Source organism: Cynara cardunculus, assembly GCF_001531365.2.
Source record: "Cynara cardunculus var. scolymus isolate 2C chromosome LG 1, CcrdV1, whole genome shotgun sequence".
Classification (NCBI taxonomy): domain Eukaryota; kingdom Viridiplantae; phylum Streptophyta; class Magnoliopsida; order Asterales; family Asteraceae; genus Cynara; species Cynara cardunculus.
In genome coordinates this window covers 20,766,758-20,792,095 of record NC_037528.1, presented here as the reverse complement: position 1 = coordinate 20,792,095, position 25,338 = coordinate 20,766,758, and the positions used below count along the sequence as shown (strand labels likewise).

At 36.5% G+C, this 25,338-nt stretch overlaps 2 protein-coding genes across 5 annotated transcripts; one reads left to right on the top strand and one right to left on the bottom strand.

Annotated features, from left to right (window-relative positions):
* Positions 1–1,879: 1,879 nt before the first annotated feature.
* Positions 1,880–10,849, top strand: LOC112526760 (autophagy-related protein 18h-like). 2 transcript variants are annotated; one of them, XM_025137185.1, is made up of 10 exons: positions 1,880–2,301; positions 3,966–4,409; positions 4,980–5,423; positions 6,102–6,347; positions 6,457–7,057; positions 7,133–7,233; positions 7,306–7,484; positions 8,700–8,809; positions 8,994–9,389; positions 10,549–10,849. In XM_025137185.1, the coding sequence occupies exons 1-9, from the start codon at positions 2,119–2,121 to the stop codon at positions 9,386–9,388; spliced, it is 2,703 nt and encodes a 900-aa protein (XP_024992953.1). In that variant the 5' UTR covers positions 1,880–2,118; the 3' UTR covers position 9,389; positions 10,549–10,849. The 2 variants fall into 2 exon arrangements, with proteins under 2 accessions (XP_024992953.1, XP_024992946.1); XM_025137178.1 differs by having other exon boundaries at positions 6,457–7,233.
* A 3,878-nt stretch (positions 10,850–14,727) lies between these two features.
* On the bottom strand, positions 14,728–24,987 carry LOC112513887 (beta-galactosidase). Of its 3 annotated transcripts, none has more exons than XM_025120221.1 (18): positions 24,872–24,987; positions 24,578–24,745; positions 23,607–23,846; positions 23,317–23,463; positions 23,022–23,100; positions 22,584–22,767; positions 22,437–22,502; positions 22,118–22,333; positions 21,840–22,046; positions 20,991–21,294; positions 20,383–20,542; positions 20,156–20,264; positions 19,362–19,497; positions 19,107–19,162; positions 18,499–18,798; positions 18,013–18,132; positions 16,746–17,441; positions 14,728–15,063 (listed from the first exon to the last, which is right to left on the bottom strand). In XM_025120221.1, the coding sequence occupies exons 2-18, from the start codon at positions 24,717–24,719 to the stop codon at positions 14,896–14,898; spliced, it is 3,330 nt and encodes a 1,109-aa protein (XP_024975989.1). In that variant the 5' UTR covers positions 24,720–24,745; positions 24,872–24,987; the 3' UTR covers positions 14,728–14,895. The 3 variants fall into 3 exon arrangements, with proteins under 3 accessions (XP_024975989.1, XP_024975991.1, XP_024975990.1); XM_025120222.1 differs by lacking the exon at positions 14,728–15,063 and having other exon boundaries at positions 17,078–17,194; positions 17,316–17,441; XM_025120223.1 differs by lacking the exons at positions 23,607–23,846; positions 24,578–24,745; positions 24,872–24,987 and having other exon boundaries at positions 23,304–23,460.
* Positions 24,988–25,338: the final 351 nt, after the last annotated feature.

Sequence of the window (25,338 nt, the reverse complement as noted above, 5' to 3'; positions counted from 1 at the left end):
TACATTCAGCCGACAATTTTGCCTTCATACCCTTCTGATATCAACTTCTTGGAAATTAAATGGAAGACATGCATTGTTAAACCATAGTCACCTCATGTTAGATCAGTTTGTTTTTATTAAAAAAACACTGTAATTGACAATTTCTACCATTCAAAGTCAATCACTCAACATTCTTTTACTAAACATTTATTTTTTAATTACTATTCGATAGTCACTTTTGAAATTCAGTTTGGTTATTCAACACAACAAACGAACATCAATTTATCTTAAAATTATACATGCAACTTAATCAAAGACCGTTTTTGCCAAACACACTCCATTTTTGAATGTCTTTGTCAAATGACAAAAAGCATGTCTATGACTTCTTTCCCATAGGCTTTCAAGTTTCATGATATTACAAATATAGTCCCTAACTTTGGTTTTCTATTTCACTTTAGTCCAAACTTGCCATTTTAAGCTTATTACACTCTTGCATAAAAAAAGTATCCACATTGCATTCGGACTTATGGACCGTTTACTAGATATTTACCCGGTAAATGTTTATTGGGTAGTTTTCCTTATCGGATGAACATGACAAGGGTCAAAAATCTTACCCGGTAAGAACGATGATAAATATGAAGAATCTTACTCGGTAAGAGAGGGTGACGACTCTTACCCGGGTAAGCGTTTACCAGGTAAATTGTTGCATACGATATCATTTTAATGTACTACAATCTTACCCGGTAAAATAAATTGCAGTGCTAACTCCCAAAGGTAAGCGCTTACCGGATAAGCATTTAGGTAAACGACCCTTACTCATTTGTGATGCCAATTTACATAGATTGTTACAAATACAACTTTGTTATTTTGGGTATCGCATTTTATGGACAGTTTAAAAAAAAACTATAATATATAAATAGAACTGATAATCTATTGGGTTATATTCACTGATAACATATTGAATTATGTTTATTTACGGATATAATCATCTAATAAAATGGGTAAAATATGTATATGCAATGTACTTCTTTATCAAATGGTCTTTAGCCTAGCAGTATTATAGTCTTTAGTCTCCTAAGAGCTCAAAAGTTCAAACCTCATCAAAGTTAAGAATAGTGTGAGTTTATCTGTTGTATTTATCGTATATAAATATTATATGTACTTCTTTATACCTGGAAAAATTTATTTTAATTGTTTTTATAGAAAATTATTAAGATAATTATCAATTTATTATAGAACTTTAAAATAAAATCTATATTTAGAGGTGTTTAAAGTATGTTTAGTTTCCTACATATGGGATAGAATTATTGAGTTGTGATCGAAGAGGAGGAAATGTTCGTACATAAGAATAAACTGTTAATATTTTTTTTTATTAACCTGGATATCCAACCCGCTATGCGAGCGGAATAATCCCAGGACGACCACCTGCTTTGCAGATATCCCGGAATCACCGCATTTGAACTTCCGTGGTCACAAGGGAATTTTTATTCCTCATTGGATATGAACCTGGGATCTTAAGGTACTTTTGACCTTTGGAGCCAAGCTCAAACCAATCAGGCACCACTCTTGTGGTTAAACTTATAAAAATTAGAGAAAAGTTCGGTTGTAAATATGTTTTCCATTGCGAACATGGAAACAAAAAGAGAGCACAACAGATGTTTACATTTATCGTGAATAACTGACGCTAATGTTTTACAACATTCATGTGAATGTCTGACACATGTGGCGCGATCTCATTTGTCCCCCGGTTCGCAACAGAAATGCAAACCTAAGATAAATTTCGATAAAATCTAAAAGTAAAAGGGTTTAAATGATGATAAAAATATCTCAAGGGACCAATATGGCATTTATCAACTAAAGTTGCTTAGACCACAATCAACAAGCAGAGACTTGCAATCAGAGAGAGTGATAAACCGTCTCTAACAAAGGTCATAACCATCCAACAACACAACCAAAATCTCCGGCCGTTGTTATCTCAATCGTGTTTTTGTGGAACTGTTGCCCTATACTTGATCAGTACTTGATGCTTTATTTCAATCGCCGACGTTCGGCGGCAAGTGGAGGAGGAGGAGGCGGTGATGACTTCATTGTGATACTTACCGCAGCCGGTAAAAGTACAACGGACAGTCGATTATTATTATGAGGAAAAGCCGAAACAAGGCTAAGAATAATAAACACGACAACGGCAATCCCTTAGTTCTAAAGTCATTCAGATTCGTTTCTTCCTGTATCAAGACCGTTTCTTCAAACGTCAAGTCTGCTGGAGCCTCCGTTGCTGTATCGATTGCCGGTGATTCCTCCGGCGAACTTCACAAAGATCAGGTTTTATGATAACTTGTTTAGTTGTTCATTATTATTGTTATTTTTAAATTTATAACGTACTTTACTGGAATAATAGTGGTTAACATATCTGCTCCTGTTTCAGAGTGATGGATTTTTGATATTTTGTATGATTCAATTTCAAATATACCGTGTGCAAAAAAAAATTGGTACTTCTTTGAAGCTTTTAGTAATTGGATTGAAACAAAAGAAACCAAAATGGCAACAATTGACTTCACATTGCATAAACTTTATTTCTCCATTGCAGCATTTAATGAAAGGCTGATGTTTTGTTTGGTTTAATTTTGAATATTACTATCCAATTTTATGCATCCTTTTTTAAAACTGTTGATAATTGTATCGAGACAAACTATAAGTTAGTGAGAAGATGGAAAGCACATGTTCGGTAAAGACTAAAGTATGTAGTGACAAAGCTAGAGAAAGTATGTAGTGACAAAGCTAGAGAAAGTATGGAATTGAAAACAAACATTTTGTGGTGGAAATGTAGTAGGGACATACAAGTGCATTTATTGTAATTCTAATACTGATAGTTGTAACCACAAGGGTGGTGCCTGATTGGTTTGAGCTTGACTCCAAAGGTCAAAAGTATCAGGAGGTCCCATGTTCAAATCCAATGAGGAATAAAAATCCTCTTGTGGCCACGGAGGTTCAAATGCGGTGACTCCGGGTTATCTGCAAAGCAGGTGGTCGCCCTGGGATTAGTCGGCTCGCATAGCGGGTTGGATATCCAGGTTAATCAAAAAAAAAATACTGATAGTTGAACTGTTTATATTATTCTCTTGAACAAATGAAAATGACAATTGCTTAAACTAAAGGAGATTAAACAATTGAGGCTCAAGAACATGCATGGCATTCATGCTCTCATACCTTAAGCCAATTCTTAGACATGTCCCAGGTTGATTGGGTTATAAATAGCTTTATCATACACACAAGTTTGCATTATTTGAAGTTTGCTCTAGCAGAATGCTTCAGAAATATGTCTATCTTGTTCTTATTCGAAACAAAGTGTAGGCAACTGAGTAGCTATCATTTTTGTTGAATAATGTTATATCATTGCCAGTTAAGATCAACTTTGAAAATTGAAGGTTGTCATGATATGGTACACGGTCATAGGAAATGAGCAAGTCATGCAAGGGGGACAAATAGATGCATGATTCCAGTTGAAGGTGGATCTTTATGAAGAAGTAAATTATGATTTGTGATCCCATTTAAAAGATGACTTCTTATGCAATTAGTGAGAAGATGCACGCCCATTGTGGTACTACAGGTCATGTATGTCAGTTGTTAAGGAGTTTTAATAAGTAGACCTGACAAATAATACATCGTGTCTGTGTTGTGAGTGACTGTGCTTTCTCTTTTTTTTAGGGGGAGGGGGGGAGTTGTTGAACATTGAGCATGAAGGGCATTTCTAACATAAACCCATTAATTGGTAGGTAAAGGGCTCACAGACATTACACATTCCAAATGCACAGTCCCATTTCCCTGGAGATGCTTTATCACATATTGTATCACAAGACTAACATTAGAAATCAGATTGTTATATTTTTAAAGTAGACACTGAATAAGTTTACCTGCTTCATTTATCAATATCAGGTACAATATTTTGACTGTTAACTGATTGCACTCTTGTATATCTCTCCCAACAGGTTCTATGGTCTTGCTTTGATAGACTAGAGCTTAGGCCATCTTCTGTCAAGCATGTCCTCCTACTTGGTTACTCCAATGGCTTTCAAGTCTTTGACGTTGATGATGCTTCTAATTTTAAAGAATTGGTTTCAAGACGCGATGATCCAGTCACATTTCTCCAAATGCAGCCCATCCCTGAAGAGTCTAAAGGCCGTGAGGGATTCAGAATGTCACACCCATTGCTATTGGTTGTGGCCAGTGAAGAGAAAAGGGATTTGGGTTCACCGTGTAACAAGAGAGATAGTTACACTGTGACTCAGATGGGAAACTTCGTTCAGTTTCCTACAGCCGTTCGGTTTTACTCATTAAGGTCACACAATTATGTTCATATATTGAGATTCAGGTCAACTGTGTATATGGTTAGATGCAGTCCACGAGTAGTTGCTGTAGGGCTTGCTTCACAAGTAAGCATTTATCTGCAGTGTATTCTAGTTCAATCATTATTCTATAATACTATTGTACCATGGTCTTCATCTTGTGCCTATCTCAGTTCTCATTGAAGACTGGTTATCTTGAGCAAGTATTGTTGTTGAAGCTCAAGTTGTGGTGGTTTGTATTTGGATTGAGATGATGAAATGATTTTATTAGAGGATATGGACAGTATGCAGATATTTTATTTTGACTTGGAACATACTAACTGTTGTCAACACTTAAGTCTGGAAACTAAGGTTGTCATGCAATGCTACAAATATAAGATTATTATAGAATTATACATGCCTTATACCCTTTTCTCCCATAAAGATTACAACATGTGACTGTGAATATTTGAAGAGGTGTTTGTCTATGAGTCAAATTACTAAAATACCCTTCCACAACCACATAATTGATCATCTAATTATAAGATGGGAAAAGTAAGTAATTTTAGCTTGAAAGTTAAGCCAAATAAGGAAATATTGCAATTAATATGGGACCCCTAACATAAAAGTTGTTGCAATCTTTATTGGAGGGAGTAACTTCTTTGTTTTTTCATGCAGATTTATTGCTTCGACGCACTCACTCTTGAAAATAAATTCAGTGTAGTCACATATCCTGTGCCTCGCTTGGGAGGTGAAGGACCCTATGGTATCAATATTGGCTATGGACCAATGGCCGTGGGGCCTAGGTGGTTGGCTTATGCTTCCAACAACCCATTGTTGTCAGACACAGGACGGTTAAGTCCTCAAAGTTTGAGCCCTTCTCCAGGTGTTAGTCCTTCAACCTCACCTGGCAATGGAAGTTTCGTGGCTCGGTATGCTGTGAAATCCAGTAAGCATCTAGCTACTGGCCTTATTCACCTGGGAGACATGGGCTACAAAACATTGTCAAAGTATTATCATGAGTTTCTCCCTGATGATTCCACTTCTCCCATGTTATCAAACTCCAGCTGGGAAGGTGGTAGGGTTGCAGCTCATTCAACTGAAACTGACAATTCTGGGATGGTTAGTCTTTTATGTCGTAATAATCTGGTAGCCAATATAAAGCAATTTGTTAATGATTGCACTTAAAGGTATTGTTTGAAAGGAAAATCAGTTGTTTGTAAACACGCAAGACATTTCTGCTTCTTACTTTTTCTCATCTTTAGGACATTACAGTAACATTGTCTATTACTTGTTAGTTGTTTGTATAATCCTATATGACAACCTATAACATAAATTCTAACATTCTTGGTTGATTCAGTATCCTTCCCTGTCTTCTCTTATTTTTGTTTTTTGTTTATGCTGTTTTCTTTACTTATGATATCTATGGTTTAATATTGTCACACAAAAAAACAGGCTCACATGCGTATATTATACACACTTATCATGTTTTTTGGTCAAATTACACACTTTGGTTAAATCCTAGACTTATCGTTTAGGAACAGAATAAATGTTGAATAGGAGCTGCACCTTGCCCTTGGCGGTATCAGTGGAACTTTACATGGAAAAATAACTTATGTGAATGTCCCTTGCAGTACTTGATGCATTATTATGATTATTTGCAAGCCATGACTTTTTATGAGTTATGACCTTCAATTGTGATAACAAAATTTTATTGGAATTTACAGGCTTTTGATGCTTATAATGATGGTTAGATTTTTTCAAGTTATATAAGTCCTCATCTGAATCATAGTTATGCAGGTTGTTATAAAAGATTTTGTATCCGAAGTCATCATTTCGCAATTTAGGGCTCACACAAGTCCCATTTCTGCACTATGTTTTGATCCAAGTGGGACACTCTTAGTCACGGCATCCGTAAATGGGAATAATGTCAATATTTTCCGTATCCTTCCATCCTCCTCAAAAAATGGATCTGGCACCCGAGTCTTTGATTGGAATTCTTCTCATCTACATCTTTATAAGCTTCATCGTGGCATGACTTCAGCTGTGCGTTTCCCTCCTATCTCTTCTCTTTAACTTTTTTTGGTGGAAGCTATTGAGCTTCTTTTTTTAATTACTTGGTATGCTGTACGCATCGTAATTCTTTATGTAACAGGTGATACAAGACATATGTTTTAGTCAATATAGCCAGTGGGTTGCTGTAGTTTCATCCAGGGGGACTTGCCATATATTTGTTTTGTCTCCTTCTGGTGGTGAGACCAGTCTTCAGTTACAAAACTCCAAAATGAGTAGTCCAATGCTCTCAGCTTGGTGGTCCACTTCGTCTTTCATGATAAAGCGATCCTTCTTGCCACCAGCCCCAGCAGCTATCACCCTCTCTGCGGTTAGTAGAATAAAAAATAATTTTGGGTGGCTTAATACAGTGACCAGTGCTGCATCTTTGGCATCTGGAAATGTATCTGTACCACCTGGTGTCATTGCTGCTACTTTTCAGAGTTCTGTATGTCACAATTTAGAACCTACTGTTCTGAATTCCAGTGCCCTAGAGCACCTGCTGGTTTATTCTCCATCTGGTCATATAATTCAATATCAGCTGTTGCCTTCTTTGGGGGCAGAGCAAGGTGAATCTTCTTTGAGGAGTGGGATGGCTTCACAGGCACAGATGCATGATGAGAACTTGCAAGTGAAAGTTGAACCTATTCAATGGTGGGATGTTTGCCGAAGAGCAGATTGGCCAGAAAGAGAGGAGTGTATTGGTGGGGTTACTCACAGACATAATGCTGCTGAAACTCTCATGAATAATTCTGATGATGAAGATATTAGTCTTGCAGGAAAGGATTTTTCTAAACCCCATGAACAATCCCATTGGTATCTTTCCAATGCTGAAGTGCAAATGAGGTCTGGAAGAGTTCCCATTTGGCAAAAGCCTAAGGTAATTAGGAATATGTGTTGTTTATATATTAATCTTCTGCAAGCATGCTCATGATCTTGGTCTGTGGTGTAGATGTATTTCTATGTGATGGATCCAAAGCTGTGTGAAGAGATGAGCATCAGTAGAAAGTATGTTGACGGAGAGATTGAGATTCATAAGCTTCCAGTTCAAGAAGTTGAAGTTAGGCAACAAGATTTACTGCCTCTTTTGCATGGCTCCCATGGGATTCATCCTGATTGGAGCGATGGCAGGTACTGTCATATGAAGCTTTCTGCTATATATATTGTTTATCTTATTAAAACTTCATTAGAATATCTCATGGTCCATTTTCTTAGTTTGTTACTCAAGAAACAAGTCACAAGCTGTGTTTAGTAGGAGCATGTCTTCAAGTTAGTAAAGTCCTATAGTGTGCCGCTAGAAAATTTCTAATTTTATGGTTTCTCTTATTTCCTAATGAAACCCCAAGTATTGTTTAAGAAATACCAACATAGATGAGTAGTAAGGGCAATGGCCGATCTTAATCGAAACTAGAAACGAAGATCAACTTTTGATTTCATTCTATCTGCTTAGTTATAAACAGCAGCAATCATATCTGTTGTTTTTTTGCTGTTTACCTTTTCTTTTGTTTGTATTAGGTACATGTAACCCCCCTTCCAGATTAGGATTTATTTACCCAAGACATAATTCTCCATTGAGCCTATACTTTCTTTGAAGTCTGAAACAACTTGCCAACATATAATTCTTCTTTACTAAAGAAGTATGTCTATATAAATTTCAGAAACTTGAAATTATCATATTATTAAGTTACTAATTGGATCATGTTAAAGTGGTAACTTTATCTTTTAACATACAGATATTTGAGCATGATCCATTTTCTCTTCCTCAAATATTGTGAATCATGGGAGGAAGACTGAAGAAGAAATAGTTTTATTAGCAGAATGAAGTTTGTACATGCTCTTAAGATACAGGCATTGGACATTCTTTTATAGTTAACTTCATTCGTTATGATAAAATTTACAATAAGGATTCTAAAATACCGACATTGATATGAGAAACAACAATTAGGGGCCACCAAACACTTACCTGGTAAACACTTACTAGTAAAATTCAACACTATCATTTAGTTACCAGGTAGGATTTTAGTCAACAAAAACGACATCATATGCAACAATTTACCCGGTAAGCGCTAACCATGGTAAGAGTCATTCCTCTCATTTACCGGATAAGACTCTCGGTCCTTGCCTCGCTCTTACCGGGTAAGATTCTTGGTCCTTGTCATATTTATCCGGTAAAGGAATGTAACTTGGTAAGCGCTTCGGGTAAGCGGCCCCTTAGTTTAGTTCTTTGATTGCTCTGTAATCACTTGGGTCATAATCATTTGCATCCTTTTACGTGCCTTTTTTCATTTGTAGCTACCGATCTCTAAAACAGAACAAGAATAAATATGAAAAAAATGATTCATGCAGAGTCTTTGCTGCCGGTCAATATTTTGCCGCACCTTCCAACTCCAATGGTAGCAGTGAGAAGTTTCCAGAAGATCCTACAATCTCTCATCGAACTGCAAAGCGTAACGATGGTAAGACAGTTTCTCTAGTTTTGGCCTTGCAAGTTAATTGGTACGAATATAGTTTCTTCTGTTACCAGCTTTCTATCATGGTCATCAAGGGCACTTGCAGACATCCAATGTTTACAACAAATGGGAACTGTGAAATGTTATCAAATTCTTGCACCAAAAGTAAACGATCAAAGGTCTCTTGCAGGAATCAATCTCGTGTTACCTTCTGAGCGAACTACGACTATCACCTTGCCTCTCCATGAAAATTATGTAATGAATTCTTCGACTCCAATCCACGGCTCAATCTTTCCTGAAGAAACTATGGCTGGATTGAATCAATCTTCAGAAAGTGTTGTGACTAGCGACGTTTCAAACCCAGGTTCCAACCGCTCTGACTTGAGCATGAACATCGTTGATGACAGTCCGTTGCACGAAAATATGCATGGTTTTCTCGACTTCGGACATGATCTCCAAGAAGGGTACTGCAAGCCTTCTGCTTATGAAGACAATCTTCAACATGTTGAAAGGAGCAATAAGAAGTCTGAGGAATATGGTCATAGCGATGACTTGCTTGGAGAGGTCTTCGCATTCTCTGAATAAGGTGAGTAATTTGATAACTTAAGCTTTGTCTTTTGTGAAACACGTTATTTTCATTGAACTTGATTTTTTTCAAAACCAATATACTGAAATACTAATTATAAATGCATACCGTATTTGCCCTTTTCCGTTTCCGACGTGAATTAGGTAATATGTCGATATACTCGGAAATACTAGGGAATTTCACTCAACTAGAAGTTACGATGCTTACAAAGTTGCTACAGGGGTTATTTAGGAGAGAATAACATATCTTTATAAATTTATGAACGTCTCTGTCTAACAGAATTTTAACATAAAAATGACTCAAAAATCTGTCAGAAGAAAAACCTGTCAAATGGTTATTCTCTTAAATAACCCATTACTGCAGGCTCTATTTGCACTTGCAGTTATTGTCTGATTGGCATCGCATTTGGTCTTATTCAGCTATTCTACCCCATATTTGTCAGGCTAAAGCTTCTACACTTGGACAACTTAGGAACATGTATATGTCTTAGGACCTGTTTATTAGCAGCTGAATGAGTTTAATGGGACTCGCAGCTTAATGAGCTTAATGAGACTCGTAGCTTATTTGGTCAGCTATGCATGACTGTTTGATAATGACTTAATGACATAGAAAGTGACTTATTTAGTAAGCTTCTTGGAGGAAGCTTTATGCAGAATTCCAAACCTACCCCTCCAAATTAAGAAACACGCTCCTTCCATTTATGAAAAAACTCTTTCATAGAAAAACTTTTTCAATCTATACAGATTGATTAATTCACACATGCAACTTTATCCATAAATGACCTTATGGAAAACCAACCAAACTGCCTCTTAGAGCAACCAGTATACCGTCATGAGTTAATGGAAATAATCATATTTGTCTACAAGCAAGGGTGAGTTTGGTACGTGGGATAGTACAAGACATAATAGAAAGAAAAAAAACTTGTATCCCATGTTTGGTGCGAGAATTAGACATGATTGAGTGTGACAAAAATGCATTTCTTCGGTCCCACCAAAAGAGGGTTGAACAAAAATTGGAAGATCGGAAAATATTGATAAATTACTAAACTATCCATGTCAAATTAAAGCCTTAAAACCATACACAGTAGATTCAAACTTTTTCTTCTTTATGATCTGAACCTCACCTTTGGAGCTTTCCATTTTGTGTTGTCTAATTGCAGGTTGATGCTAATCTCCAAGCATTTTATGGTTGTTTTATCGAAAGATAAAACCACAACTGACTCATTGATTCGAGAGGTAAAACTGGTGAACCATGTTCTTGTTTATTCCTCTGTCTAATTCTTGTGTACATAATGTCTATTAGTTTGAATTATCTTGCGAACATAATTATTTGCAACATCATCCGTTCTTCAAACTCTAATTCTTAAGGTTATGGAATAGCCGCTGCTATTCTCCTCTCGATAAAGAGAGTAGGAACATAACGGGTTGAGAGACAAAGCCAATACTGGCCTTGCTTCTCGAGTCAAAGCCAATGGCCAAATGTTGGTCTTGTTCTCAAGCCAATTTTGTAGATTGGAAGTCTAAACGAATATCAAGGAGCTGGACCTCTATTTTATAAAAACTTATTTTCTTGTTTTTGTTCGTCTACTCTTCTGCGAAAACTTTTTGCAAAACATTTTCACAAACTGGGGTCTTCGCAGTGGTGTTATCACAAACTAAGAAAATAGATAACACGATATATTCACAAAAACAATTTATCACTTGTGTATTCTTGTATGATTTGTCCCTCGGTAGAGGTTCGGGTGTAATTTATTGTTGGGGAATAAGGATTTGTGGTTAATATAAACTTGGATAAATTCCAGGATTTTGTATTGAAAATTACTTTCTAAATACTATAGTTTTTGCCCTCAGTAAAAAATGCCTTAGATATATATATATATAGGGGAGCGATCAAATGCAAACCACTCAATTTGTACAAACCGTGCAAACCGCATTCAACCAATCATAATTTTCCATTTTGTTCATTTTTTTTGTAATTAAGAGAGGTTGATTAATCATTTTTATTGTGGAGGGTGTTAATCATAGATATTATCATCTTCATTATTTTAATTTTATAGAAATACATGAAACAGTTTCATTAATGTTAGAGAAATACATGAAACAGTTTCATTAAGTATTATATGAAACAACTTCACAACCATATATGAAACAACTTCATCAAAAAAAGTATTATATGAAACAATTTCACAAGATTAAACAATTTCATGAAAAAATTTCATAAGATTAAACAATGAAATCGACAGATGAAGGTGGTTTGCACGGTTTACACAAATGAGGGCGGTTTTCATATGATCACTCCTCTATATATATATATATATATATATATATATATATATATAAAATTAATTATAGTTTTGGAAACTGTAGTTGTTATTTGTTTTACTTTTGGTCCTTCCAACTAACTTAGGTGAAAAAAAGTTATTTAACTTAAGGACATTTGGGTTCTTTTATTTTTTTGTTTTCATTTTATTAGGGGACGGGGTCGGGTTTGAGAAATGTCCCCATCCTCGATCACATACCTGGTTAACAAATTCAAGGATTCCCCCATACCCAACCAACTTTGGGATTCCCCGATTAAACCGGGTTCGGGTATTGGGTTTCCTGTCAGATACGAAGCTTTTTGCCATCCCGAGTGAGTGAAATTACAAGGACCAAAAAATATAATTCATCCAAAAACTATAGTTGAAATTAAATATAATTTTACGATTTTGTATTGTTATAAACTTCAAAATTTTACGTAAACAAATTTTCCATCATCGGGTTCTTTTATTTGAGATATAACAAAAAGCCAGAAGACATGGAACAATTAATACTGTATTTAAGTAGTCCAGTTTCAATCTCTTTATTAGAAAACTGAAAACACTTAGAAACAATTAATGCTTTCATTTAGGATTAATGCTTTCATTTAGGAGTCTTTAAAGCTCAATGGATCAAACATCCATCGAATCACCATCTCTTTTATGGTATAAACATATCATCTGAAAATCCATCATTTATGCAGTTGTGTGTAGTAGTGTTGGCAATCCTCATCCTATTTGATCCATTTGGTGGTATGCATTTTTGCACCTCCTCTTGTTTTGACTTTTGAAGTCAAACATTTCATTTAAGAAGTTCGATTTTAATACAGTTTTTCTTAGAAACCATGCCAACGTTTTTTTTACTTTGTCAGGTATTTTAGTATACCTTTTGATATGCATTTTAAAGCATTTAAAAAAAGAGAGCATCAATTTTCATGACTGAAGTTTAGATAGGCATGACAACGGCTAGGATGGGGTGAGTTTTCTAATCCCTGACCCTAGCCCCAGTTTCTATAAACGGCCCCCAGTCCCCGCCGGGTACGGGGATTAATATCCCGTCCCCGGTTTATTTTCTAGTCAAACCCGGTCCTCATCCTCGGTCAATACCTAATTTTAGAAAATAAATTATATATATATATATTATAAAATATATTAATAAAATTATATATCGGGTACAGGGTGGATCGGGAGATACGTTACCCCGCCTCGGCCCCAACCCTGGTTTGAGTCTACCGGGGAACCCGTCCCCAGTCCTGAGACCCGTTTTAGCGGGGAATCCCCGTCCCCATTCAAATCGGGTGAGCGAGGTTTCCTATCGGGTTGGGACAAATCACCATCCCTAGGTTATGTTTGCCTTAAAAGTCAACCCATCAAATTAACTTTTAAGGTTAAACATTTCACTTCAAAAGTTCGATATTGATAAGGTTTTTTCTTTGGGTATTTTTAGTATAGATTTTGATATGTAACTTTAAGAAAAAAAAAAAAAAAGAGTGTATCGATTTTTATGACAAGTTGTTCTTTGACTCTGAAGGTCAACTTATCAAGTTTGACTTTCAAAGTCAAACATAGTCACAAAATCAATTTCGTTAAGGTTTCGTTCAAGTAGTTAACGAACACGTATCAATTTTTACGACTGAAAGTTTCTAAGCTCGACCTTGGAAATCAACTCATTGGTTAAGGGATTGACGTATGCTACCGTCACTAACACTATAAGTTGACTTTTAGGGTCAAACATGTCATTTTACAAATTCAAATTCGACACCACACGTCGATCAAGTCAACTATTTTTTTCTACACGTTGTATAATTTATAATACATTTCAATGTATTTCTAAAGAAATTTGCAAAATGTTAAAGACCGTGCGTCAATTTTAGTGATCGAAGTTTCTAACTTTGACCGACAAAATCAACTCGAAAAGCGGTTTACATCCATTTGATGATGATCAAACAGGTGAGAGTTGCAAGTTGGCATCGATATGTAAGAATGAACAAGTATCCAAGACACGATGCTCGCAAAAGCCATGTGACCAACACTGTGCAAAAGTGCACCCCGACGGATGGGGAAAATGCGATGGTCGCAACACGTATGTTTGTCAGTGTTTCTATATTTGCTATAAAGACCTTCGAATTCCACAACATGACGGCAAAAATGTAATTGGGTGAAATACTTCTATATTTGTCCCTCTTGGATCGGTTTCACCATAAAAAACTTTGTTGACTTCTGACATCAGTTAATCTTCGTAAGTCTGCTTTTATGATTTTTTTTTTTGTTTTTGTTTCTTTCGTATATATTACAATTAGACTTGGGATCACGTGAGACCAAAGGTTTTTCGTGAGACCCGTGAGACCAATTCTTAACTCTTGAATTATATCTACAATCTGAACATTCATAATCACAAAATTGTCACGAGACTTCTCAATAATCACAAAATTGCCACCGTGCAACTTTAGACTATTAAATCATTAGCTTGTAAAGTTGATCAGTGAACATAAATTGGTCTTACGGGTCTCACGAAAAACCCTTGGTTTCACGTAAACCCTAACTCATTACAATTAAAGATACAATTAGCTTGTGTTACAATGATCTATTAGAATCATTTTCAACTTATATCAACATCAACAATGGATCGATAGTTTCATCGTGAACTAATCAATATACTTGTTAAAATACGTTACAAAACTAAAATATAATATAATAAACGGTTTTAAGCTCAATTTTGTTTTGCTTGAATTTTGGCACTTACGAAACAGAAACGAGTTGCAATTTTGTTCGATCTAATAAATTCATCACCGACAACCAAGCATTTCCGTACCTTTATAATATTCCGTCCGTCTTGACTAATGTTACGAAATATCGTAATTTGATTAATTATAAATGTAAATAAAATATCAAACCACAAGGGTAGTGTCTGATTGGTTTAAGCTTGGGCTCCAAAGGTCAAAAGTGTCAGGAGATCCCAGATTCGAATCCAATAAGGAATAAAAATCCCCATGTGGCCACTGAGATTCAAACATCCTGAGATTAGTCGGCTCGCATAACGGGTACAAAAATAAAACCAATGATTTTATTTGTTTATTTTCTAGGTTAATTTACGAACATCACAAATTAACCTAAAATCCGATAAAAACGGGCACATAATTTGTAGTGAATTAATTAACCAAGCAACTAAACAAAGAGACAAAGAAAGGCGTTGACTTGTTTGACCAAGTCTCAAGATTGGGCCTTGTAGATATCATGGGGAGAGGTTGCAGCAGTTAAAGGGAAGAAGCTGATGAAGAAAGTGTAAGGTGCAGAAGAAGGAACCATGTATTTGTCATGAACACAAGGCGACCAACTGTCGTCGCCACCGATACCCATATGCTTGTGGTCGAGATGCACCTGTACATCCCCAATACATCATCGTTAACCAAATGACAGTGATGACAACAGTATCATCAAATGACCTCATAAGAATCGTTTTTGGCACTATAAATTTTGTGCCTTATGTGGCATGCTCTTCCATTATTCATTATTTAGGATATCTCAAAATGTGATTTCCATATATATATATGTGTGTGTGTATGTGTGTGTGAGAACCTCTGACCATGTGTTGTTTCATATTGTGAAACAATACATGTGGCAATAGAGTGTTGTTTCACAATGTTAAAAATAATCACATTTTGAAATAACATTATACTTTCACATGCATTGTTTCACAACGTGAAACAATACATGAAACTAGTCTTAACGTACCTCAACCTCTTTGTAATTCTTATTTGATTATTCCCCTACATATATATATATATATATACACATATGCGTGTGGGGGGGTGTGTGTATATATATATGTGTGTGTGTGTATATATATATATGTATATGTAGGGGAATAATCAAATGAGAACCATAAATATTTTAAAAACCGTAAGAAGCAATATATGCTTTGATTATATACACTATATGAATTTCGGTGAGTATATGCACCAATGATTCAATGAACAAATAGAGCTTCATATAAAGTATATGCGTTTTGATGGATATACTAATTGACATAATACATTAGTGATAATGCATATGCATCAATGCATATATAGGGAAGGGTTCAAACGAGAACATCTTCATTTTACGAGAACGTCTTTTTCCTATAGACAATCACATATGATACTATATTCAATCACACATGATACAAATGTGAAACTAAATCAGAGAGGTGGACAACTTTTGGTGCAATCTAGGTTGCAGGTTAAGTCGTCCTTACACCTTCATGTGTTATCACATGTGATAAAGGTGTTCTTGATGTGATAGTATAATCCATCACATGTGGTATTAAATCATAGATGCAGACGACCTTCATGTCGTCCGCACACCACCTGTTCCTCTCACGTGTACTATCACATGTGATAAGGGTGTTCTTGCATTCTTGTAAAATGGAGGTGTTCTAGTTTGTACCTGCACCTTCACACACACATATAGAGAGAGTCGGGTTCATATGAAAACAGTAACCAAGAGAATAAGAAAACGGTCGAATCAAATGTGATTTTACACTAAAATATGTAAAATTACATGTGACTTTTCACATGATTTGACCGTTTTTGTGTTATTTTATTTGGTTAATTATTGTTCTCGCTTGAACCTCCCCCTTCTCTATACATATACATAATTACATATACTGACTTTCACAGTTCTCAAAATATTTATGGTTGTCATTTGAACTTTCCCCTATATGTGTGTGTACACTTAGGGGCCGTTTACCTAATGCTTACTCGGGTAAACGCTTACCAAGTCATATTTCCTTACCGGATGAATATGACAATGACCAAAAATCTTACCTGGTAAGAGTGAAGGCATGGACCGAGAGCATTACCGGGTAAGTGATGACGACGATTCTTACCACGGTTAGCGCTTATCGGGTAAATTGTTACATACAATATCATTTTGGTAGACAAAATCTTACCCGATAAGTAAGCGATAGAATTGAATTTTACCATGAAGCGCTTACCGGGTAAGTGTTTAGGTAAACGGCCCCTTAGATGTCCTTGTGTATATAAACATTTATGTGTATAAGTATGCAAGCTATAAGATACCTCAATGTCATCTCCCTTGACAAGCTCCTCATTATGAGTTGCGCGATCAAGCTCTTTCGTGCTATAATAACTCGCATTCATTTGCATCGGTGGAGAGCCGCTATAAATAGAAGCATAGATCCCCGAACCTCGATCGTTTTGGAACGTGACCCACCTAACATCGGCCCGACCTGAACACTCACCGGGAACTATATACGGAACATGCATCTCATCCACCTTCTTCTCAAACAAACCAACATTAGCAGCCGCCTTACGATCCGGATAACATTCAAACGGTCCTCTCCCATACCATTTAATGTTACTTATTGATTTCTCCAAATGGAACTCGACCCCAACTCGTGGCAAAGGCGGAAGATCGGATCGTGGTTTTGCGTAGCAAGCCAAAACGACATCTCCTGAACCGTGGAACGAGTATTTCATGTCAACTTTGAACAGAATGTTTGATCCTTCTGTGCCAGAAACGGAATCGTCATTTTCACCTCCCTTGGAGAAACCGTTATACACGATGCTTACTTCCAGAAGATGATCGGAAATCTTTTCAATGGTCGAGCTTTCTTTAACGAAGCTTACGTTATCAAGATTAGCTGCTTTCCATTTAGATAAATAACTGTTGGCTTCTCCTCCTTTGTCGTTGTCGGTAGGCGCACGCCAAAAGCATGGTGTTACGCCCTTAACCATCACTGGAACTCCTTCGACCTATCGTTTATAACCATCAAAACGTAAAATTAAATGAAAATATGAGTGCCCTATTTCCAATACAATGAAATCGGCTATATGGGCCACCAAATATATCTAAATTTCCTAATTGACCTGTTTATAAGACTTACATTTATAGGACCAAGCAATTGTGCGTCCTATATAAATATGTTACAATACGATATTAAGACGTATTTGAGAATCCTAACAAGATTTTTAGAACACTTTTAAGAAATTTCTTGCGAACACGTCTTTTTATTAGACATTGGTTTTTAATAATACATTTTTTTCAAATAACGTAATATAAAAAAGACTAATATAACGCTTTACTTCAAAATTGTTCTAAAATACTTTTTAGGACCAAAAGCTCCTATCAACTTATTGTAACACATTTATATAAGACGAACAATTGTTTGGTCGTATAAACTTAAATCCTATAAACCAGTCTATTAGGACATTTAGGCTTATTTAACGTCCTATAAAACCGATTTTGTTGTAGTGTAGCCATTGCACATAGAGCCATCGATATTTACAAAAGAAACATGTAATGCAACGTAATAGAAGTAATTACCATCCAGCTCTCTATTGCACCCGACTGATTGTTGAACGTGATCTCCGAGAAGTTTTGGCGGATGGTAAGATTATGGTCTACAATATCCCAATCCAACGTGATTTCTTTCATCTTCAAAACCTGCAACTCCAAACAAAATGTAAGATGATCTCAAAACAAGATTTCAATTACAAGATGGGACAGGACAGGACAGAACAAAAACTTATGGTCCCACGTTTGGTATGACATTAGATTGGCCAGGACAAGACTGAAAAGGACAAAAATGCATTTTTTTGGCACCAAAATAGGTGGAACGAAAATGAGATGGGACAAAATTGATAAATTACTAAACTACACACATCAAATTAAAACCCTAAAACCTTGCACAATTCTTTCATATGTCTACCTCACTCTCCTCCGTCGAGTCCTATCGTGTCTGCGTACCAAACGCACTCTTTACAACTCCTATTAAGTCAAATGTGAGAGGCTTATCAGAAGAATACTTACATGGGAGATGAATTCTTTCTTCATAGGTAACTCGAGTTGTTGAGATGAGATCACATGACCAGATTGAAGCCACCGTGTGGGTTGTAAGAGACTTGCGGTTATAGTCAAAAAGGTTTCAGCAGCGGAGGATGAGGTCCACGACGGATACCATGGGCCAGAGTCCCATTTGATATCGTAACTACTTTGAGGATCTAATGTCGGTAGATGAAGAATTCCCGATTCAAGTTTACATCCATCACCTTCAATCACCCAATTAAACTCTACCTCTTGTGTTGTTTGATAGAAATTGGTATTTGTGATCTATGAAGCAAGAAATACAAGATTAATGTTAACAACACTTGCTTCATAAAAAAGCTCAAATAGATAAATGTTGTTTTTTTGGTAACCGTGGTTGTTTGGGCCAGCTTGTCTGCACCTCGACTAATCCCATGGGGCCCAGAAGATTACAGTCAGAAAAATCCCCAGAGTGGCCCCTGATGAAACTCGAACCAGCAACCTATGGGGAGGAACCACATGGCCTACCCCTTATCCGCGAGTTGAGTTGGCCCTTAAGATAGATGGCTATTTCCATGAAAAATGAAATTCACAAACAAGAAGAGCGACTATACCTTAATAATGTTGTTGGTGAATGAAACTTTAATTGGTTGATAGACGTACTTGACCTCTGAAAACAAATAGACAAAGGTTTTAGTTCATGTGAAAAGGATAATGTCAAAACCAAACCAAACAAGCCCGGAATATCCAACCCGAAGGTGGGGTTTGGGGGTAAGATGTACGTAGACCTGACCTCCACCCAAAAGAGTAGAGTGGTTGTTTCCGTGATGACTAAAAGTTAAAATAACAAAACAGAAAGCAATAATCACCATGTAGCGCGGGATGAGGAGTTCGATCCGGCCATATGAGACCATTTAAGCAGAAGTTTAGATCATTTGAAGTATCTCCAAAATCGCCTCCATATGCCCAATACTTATTACCATCACTACTTTCCTTCAATAACCCCTGTACCAAGAATCAAATATTTATCACCCATCCCTCATTTCCACAATTCAACGATATCATTAATGCGGTATCTATAGAAATGTGTAACTATTACACTTTTAATTAACTAAATGACAAATTTTGCCCTTAATAATAGAGGGACTAATGTATTTCTCCATCTCATAATTAAGGTAGAATTGGGAACTAGACAATATTTGTAAGTGGACACTTATCTTGGGACAGAGGAAAGACAATATACAACCATAAAGCAAATAAGCAATAGGACTTCTATGCGAATCTACCACATATTAACTTGTGAACTTAGGGGCCATTTGCCATATCAGGTAAGCGCTTACTGAGCAAGAGTCACAACTCTCATTTACCTTATTGGGTAACATTCCAGGTTATCAAAATGAATTGATGGTAAGCGTTTATAACCTGGTAAGTGCTTACTGGGTAAGAGTCATCACCCTCACTTACCGGATAGGACTCTCGATCATTGCCTTCCCTCTTACCGGGTAAGATTCTCAGTCCTTGCCACTCGGTGAGGTAATTAAACCAGTAAGTGGTTTACCAAGGTAAGTGTTTAGTAAACGGCCTCTTACCAACACGTATAAATTGCTAGATGGTCATATTGTTGTGAAATAAATATCTAAAATTTAATAGGCGGGTTTCGAACCTGGTCAACCCAATCCCAAATAAATCCTCCTTGGAGACCAAACGTGCTATCAATGGCTTCCCAATATGCATGGATGTTTCCGTTGCTATTACCCATGGCATGCGAATACCTAAATTTGCATCAAATCGTTTTTAAGTTAACACAACAAAAACCAACAAAAAGATAATATAAAGAACAGCTCGTTACACGTTTCATCGTTGCAAAGATTGATCAAAAGATGAACTTACTCGCATAATATCAGAGGTCTTGTTTCATTTGGATCTTTTGCTATCTTAACACAGTCCCAAATACGCATGTACATGGGACATATGATGTCTGTTGATGAGGTCCTCGATCCACCGCCTTCATAGTGTATGGCTCTTGATGGATCCTTCCCACGTATCCACCCTGAAATCCATGATATCTATATCATTATGAAGCGAAAGATGATTGATGATTGAAGAACATGTGTGTATCATTGATGTTGTTAAAGTCACTCATCAACTAGACTTGGACCTCAATATATGTTGGGATCTCCGTTCTCTTCTCAAGAGATCTCTTGGAGAGTGATCGAATGGAATTCCACATATTCTCACATGGTATCAGAGCCCAGGTCTACCACTCTAGGGACTCGACATCTAGGGAAATTTGTACTTGTCTATCCCTCTCTCAACACTTTCGGGAAAATTTGTGCCCGTTTAGCCTCCATTGGAGGGGGCGTGTTATAGAGTCTCACATCGGCTAGACTTGCACATATTCTCCTCAATATATGTTTGAACCTCCTTCGCTCCGCATGGGCTCTTTTGCAGAGTAATCTAATGGAGTTTTACATATTCTCATATATATTTAATCATACCTGCTAGAGCAACATGATTTGGTCCGTAGCTTGCCTCATTTCCCAAAGACCAAGAAATAATGCAAGCGTGGTTTTTGTCCCTCTCCACCATGCCAATAACGCGATCCAACATAGATGAAGCCCAACTCGGTTCCTGTGATGGATGCTTGACATGCCGAGAAAGATCAAAACCGTGTGTCTCGATATTGGCCTCGTCTATCATGTACATTCCAAACAAATCGCACAACTCATACCATCTTTGATGTTGAGGATAATGGCTATTTCTAACCGCATTGATATTGTGTTCTTTCATTAATACCAAGTCCTACAACATGAGGAACAAAAATTCTGCATGAAATGTATTGCAAGAAAATGGAACAAAAGACGCTACAACAAAATTGGCCTTATAGGACGTCAAATATGCCCAAATACGCTGCTTTGTAGGACTTGCTTTTATACGACGAAAAAATTGTGAGTCCTAAATAAAGGTGTTACAGTAGGATGTTAAGACATATTGCGCATCCTAACAAGTATTTTAGGACACTTTTGAAATAAAGTGTCATATTAGCTTTTCTATGACGCTTTTGAAAAGTATGCTACGAACACATCTTTTTATATGACACTTGTTTTTATAAGACTTTTTCAAATAATGTCATATAAAAAGACTAATAAGACGTTTTATTTCAAAAATGTCCTAAAAAACTTGTTATGGTGCCTGAATGCATCCTATCAACTTTATAAAACACCGAAAACACTATTGTTTGGTCATATAAGTTTTAAGTCCTATAAAGCAGTCTATTAGGGTATTAAGACATATTTGGCGTCATATAAGTTGTAGCGAGAAGAAAACAAACGAACTTGAGGTATTACCTTAACCATGCAAGATTCGATGTTCGTCTTTCCTATACGTGGATGGTGTTCATGCCTGTTTACACCTCTTATTATGACTGGATGCCCATTCACAAGCAACTGTTTTGGGGCTTTCGAGATTTGCCGTATGCCCACTTGGCATGATTCACAATCGACAATATTGCCTGATGCATCTTTCAGGGTGACGACCAAAGTATAAAGATTCGGCTGCCACAAAATCCAATGTTCTTAGAATGAAAAAAAAAGTCATAGGTTGGTTGAAAGCCGAGAATACTCACTTGCTCTGCGGACCAAAGCTTGGGATTTTGCAGCTTTCCTGCTAGTCGATACCCATGAAACCCTAAAGGGCTAGGAGGGGGTTGAAGCTGCAAATCTGCCACTTTAGTCGATAGCAGATCAACTCGGTCATTGCCACTAATATCAAACAGGGTGGCTTCCATTTTGACATCTGTAGTGGCATTGATCTCCAATGGCTTATCAAGAATCACTTCAACCTAGAGTACAAAGGATACAAATTCGACCATCATTTAATTCTTCTGATTTAGGGTTTTGGGTTTTGGGTTTTTGAAGCGAAAAGACCGGCGGTGAAGACGTTACCTCTAAATCTGCATAGGTACAATTTTCCGCTAGATTTGATCTGAAGAAGTAGTCTGCAATGAATACCTGAACACATGCACAAAATCAATGATCTTGATCTTCAAGATAAGAACAGAATACATTAGCTCATGTAAGAAGATCAGCAACCTTCGGTTTGGCTAAAAGAAGCACATCTCGATGAATGCCAGATAACCACCAATGATCCTGATCTTCAAGATATGAACCATCACTCCATCTATATACTTGTACAGCCACAATATTCTTCTTCTCAGATCCACACTCATGACAGAAGGCGGTAATTTCGAATTCAGCAGGTAGTCTGCTGTCCTGACTGACCAAAACCAATAAACCGTGTGAATATGAGAAAAATCAGTCTGTGTTAAAAGCAAAAAAACGCATCTCATGAGATAGGGTAGGCACTAGCAGACTAAGGGGTTGTTTGGTTGTTTTTTCACTAAGCCCTCTATAGATTAAGTTCTCTGTATGAACTAAGTTGTCTGTATAGATTAAGATAAATTGTTGTTTGTTTGTTTGTTGTGCTGAATAAACCGTTTGAATGACATAATTTCTCATGCAAGACAAAACCTGTATCCAACAAGAGCCCCATTGATCCAGACATGGAAAGCAGAATCTACAGCTTCAAAGTGTAATAATATCCGTCGGCCTGTCAAATACCAATCGAGTCATAAAGATTGTACGTCTTCAATAAAAATCTTAACTTTTCTACCTAAGCCAAGAAATCTACTTGGCTATCAGTCAAATATAGAGAGTACAGTTCAATTATGACAAAATAAGAGAATCTTGTGAAAAAAATATGCATCGACAATTTATGATGATGACAACAGACATCTCATAATAGAAAATTACATGCAGTTTTTACCTTCCCAGTCTTTAGGAAGGTGAAAATATGTCCTATAGCAGCCAGTGGGATTATCCTCAGGAACATGGGGCGGATCAAGAGGAAATGGATATATAATGTTTGTATATATGGGTCGATCAAAGCCATGCATCTGCCAGTTAGAAGGTACTGCAAAAAAGGAAAAACATGAGACCGTTAAAAGTTGTAGCAGAATAATTGTAAGAACAGGAAAGAAAGAAAGAGAAAAGGTCATACATAACAAAAGTCTTGAAACATCGAGTCATGTTTCAATTAAGATGATGATATCCCACCTGGTATCGTTTCCCATGTAGAGTCTTGAAAGATTGTATCATGAAATTTTGAAGGAGCGGTGGCAGGACTTTGAGCAAGGAAAAACTTCCAGTATCCGGATAATGATTTAACGAAAGGTAAGTTTTGAACCCAATACTTTGCACATTCAATTGACGCCGAAACAGCATCATCATCCCAAACCGCTGATTTTGCTATCAGGACATCCACTTTGTTTCGTTCATACCAGTATCTTAGAGAACCTACAAATGAAAATTTCTATTCAGCACTAAATTCAAATCAAATGAGCTCAGTAAATCCCACATGGAGGTGGGATCAGCAGACATGCCATCTGCTCCGAGGAGTAAAGCAGCTAATACACACCCATTGTAGCTACCATTGTAGTGTTTTGTTATAGAGGTTCTTAATTTGGTGAGTCGGCAAAAAAAGTTTTAAAAAGTGGGTTCTTACGGTAGTACTTATATTTTTGAGTTGGCAAAAGAATTTGCAAAAAGGAGGTTCTTATTAGTTACCCCATTGGGGATTGCGTTCTAAAAACCTATATTGTTGGTAGATCAGTGACCAGGGGTCAGGTCAAGGGAAAACTACAAAAATATGAAAAATGGAGTAACACCATAGTAACTCTTCGTTGTTCAGTATGAACATGTCCGTAGAAGTTATTTGTAAGTAAGTTGTCCGGTATCCACATGTGCATGTGCATGTGCATGTCCATTAAAACCAAGAAACATCTCCACTTACTTATATGCACGTGTGCATACCGTACATATGAACGGTAATGAGGTGTTCCTCGGTTTTTATTTTTTTGGTTTTTTCCCTAGACCTCTTTCATCTGATGTCAAAATCAAAGTTCATAAACCTATTCAAAACTACCATATGAAAAGTTGTATACCTAATGCCAAAAGTCAACGTTTTCTCTTCATCTCACACACACACACATATATATATATATGTGTATACATAAAAGCTGATATACCTTCAACGGAATCATGGCAGTGTAGAGAAACATGAGAATCCCTCTTCCTCCACTTGATGAACGACGGATCTTCCCAGACCTTATAACCATCACCAGCCACAATCAACTTATTATTGACAGCCATTGTAGCAGAAGAAGCCATTGATCCTTGATATTACTATCGACTACCTATATATCAAATCCGAATTTGAAATAAAAAAAAGGTCAGAATCGATGTAGAACAAGGAGTCTGAGATGATTGCAAGCACCTCCGATTGAAAAATTACAGATAATGGAGAAGAAGAAGGTTCTTACCAGTTGGAGTAATGGCGGAAGTGAGCGACAGGGGAAGTAGGAACGCTGTGAACCCCAAATTAGTATAGAGAAGATCCAGAAAAAGCCGTTGTTAGATTCTGAAAGCAGAGGGAGTGGAGAGATACTCCTTTACGGTTCTTGTTTGCCACCTCATCTCATATGCATCTTTTTTAGGATATCTCTGGTTAAATCATTAAATTAAAATTATAACATTAAATATATTATTAAAACTAGAAGTGTACTTGCATAATACAGCGAGATACATCGTGATTTTAATATTTCATTTTATTCTTTATCTCAATCGATATTATAATATAGCTTTATGTGATTTTAATAAAGCGATGATGTTTTATTTTTGAAAAAAATATATTTGAAGATATCATAAAAATTTGACAAAAATATATCGATATTAGTATCAAATTAACTATTTGAAATTCCTCATTTTTTTGTGTAATTTTTAATTCAAT

What these genes read in the sequence shown, in the direction of transcription:
- LOC112526760 (XM_025137178.1), top strand. Translation starts at nt 2,119, where the DNA reads ATGAGGAAAAGCCGAAACAAGGCTAAGAATAATAAACACGACAACGGC. An exon ending in GCGAACTTCACAAAGATCAG is followed by an intron (nt 2,302 to 3,965) that starts GTTTTATGATAA and finishes CTCTCCCAACAG; the next exon opens with GTTCTATGGTCTTGCTTTGA. An exon ending in AACTGCAAAGCGTAACGATG is followed by an intron (nt 8,810 to 8,993) that starts GTAAGACAGTTT and finishes GGTCTCTTGCAG; the next exon opens with GAATCAATCTCGTGTTACCT.
- LOC112513887 (XM_025120221.1), bottom strand. Translation starts at nt 24,719, where the DNA reads ATGGCTTCTTCTGCTACAATGGCTGTCAATAATAAGTTGATTGTGGCT. An exon ending in CTGCCATGATTCCGTTGAAG is followed by an intron (nt 23,847 to 24,577) that starts GTATATCAGCTT and finishes TTTCATTTGTAG; the next exon opens with GTTCTCTAAGATACTGGTAT. An exon ending in GGGGCTCTTGTTGGATACAG is followed by an intron (nt 22,768 to 23,021) that starts GTTTTGTCTTGC and finishes GGTTTTGGTCAG; the next exon opens with TCAGGACAGCAGACTACCTG.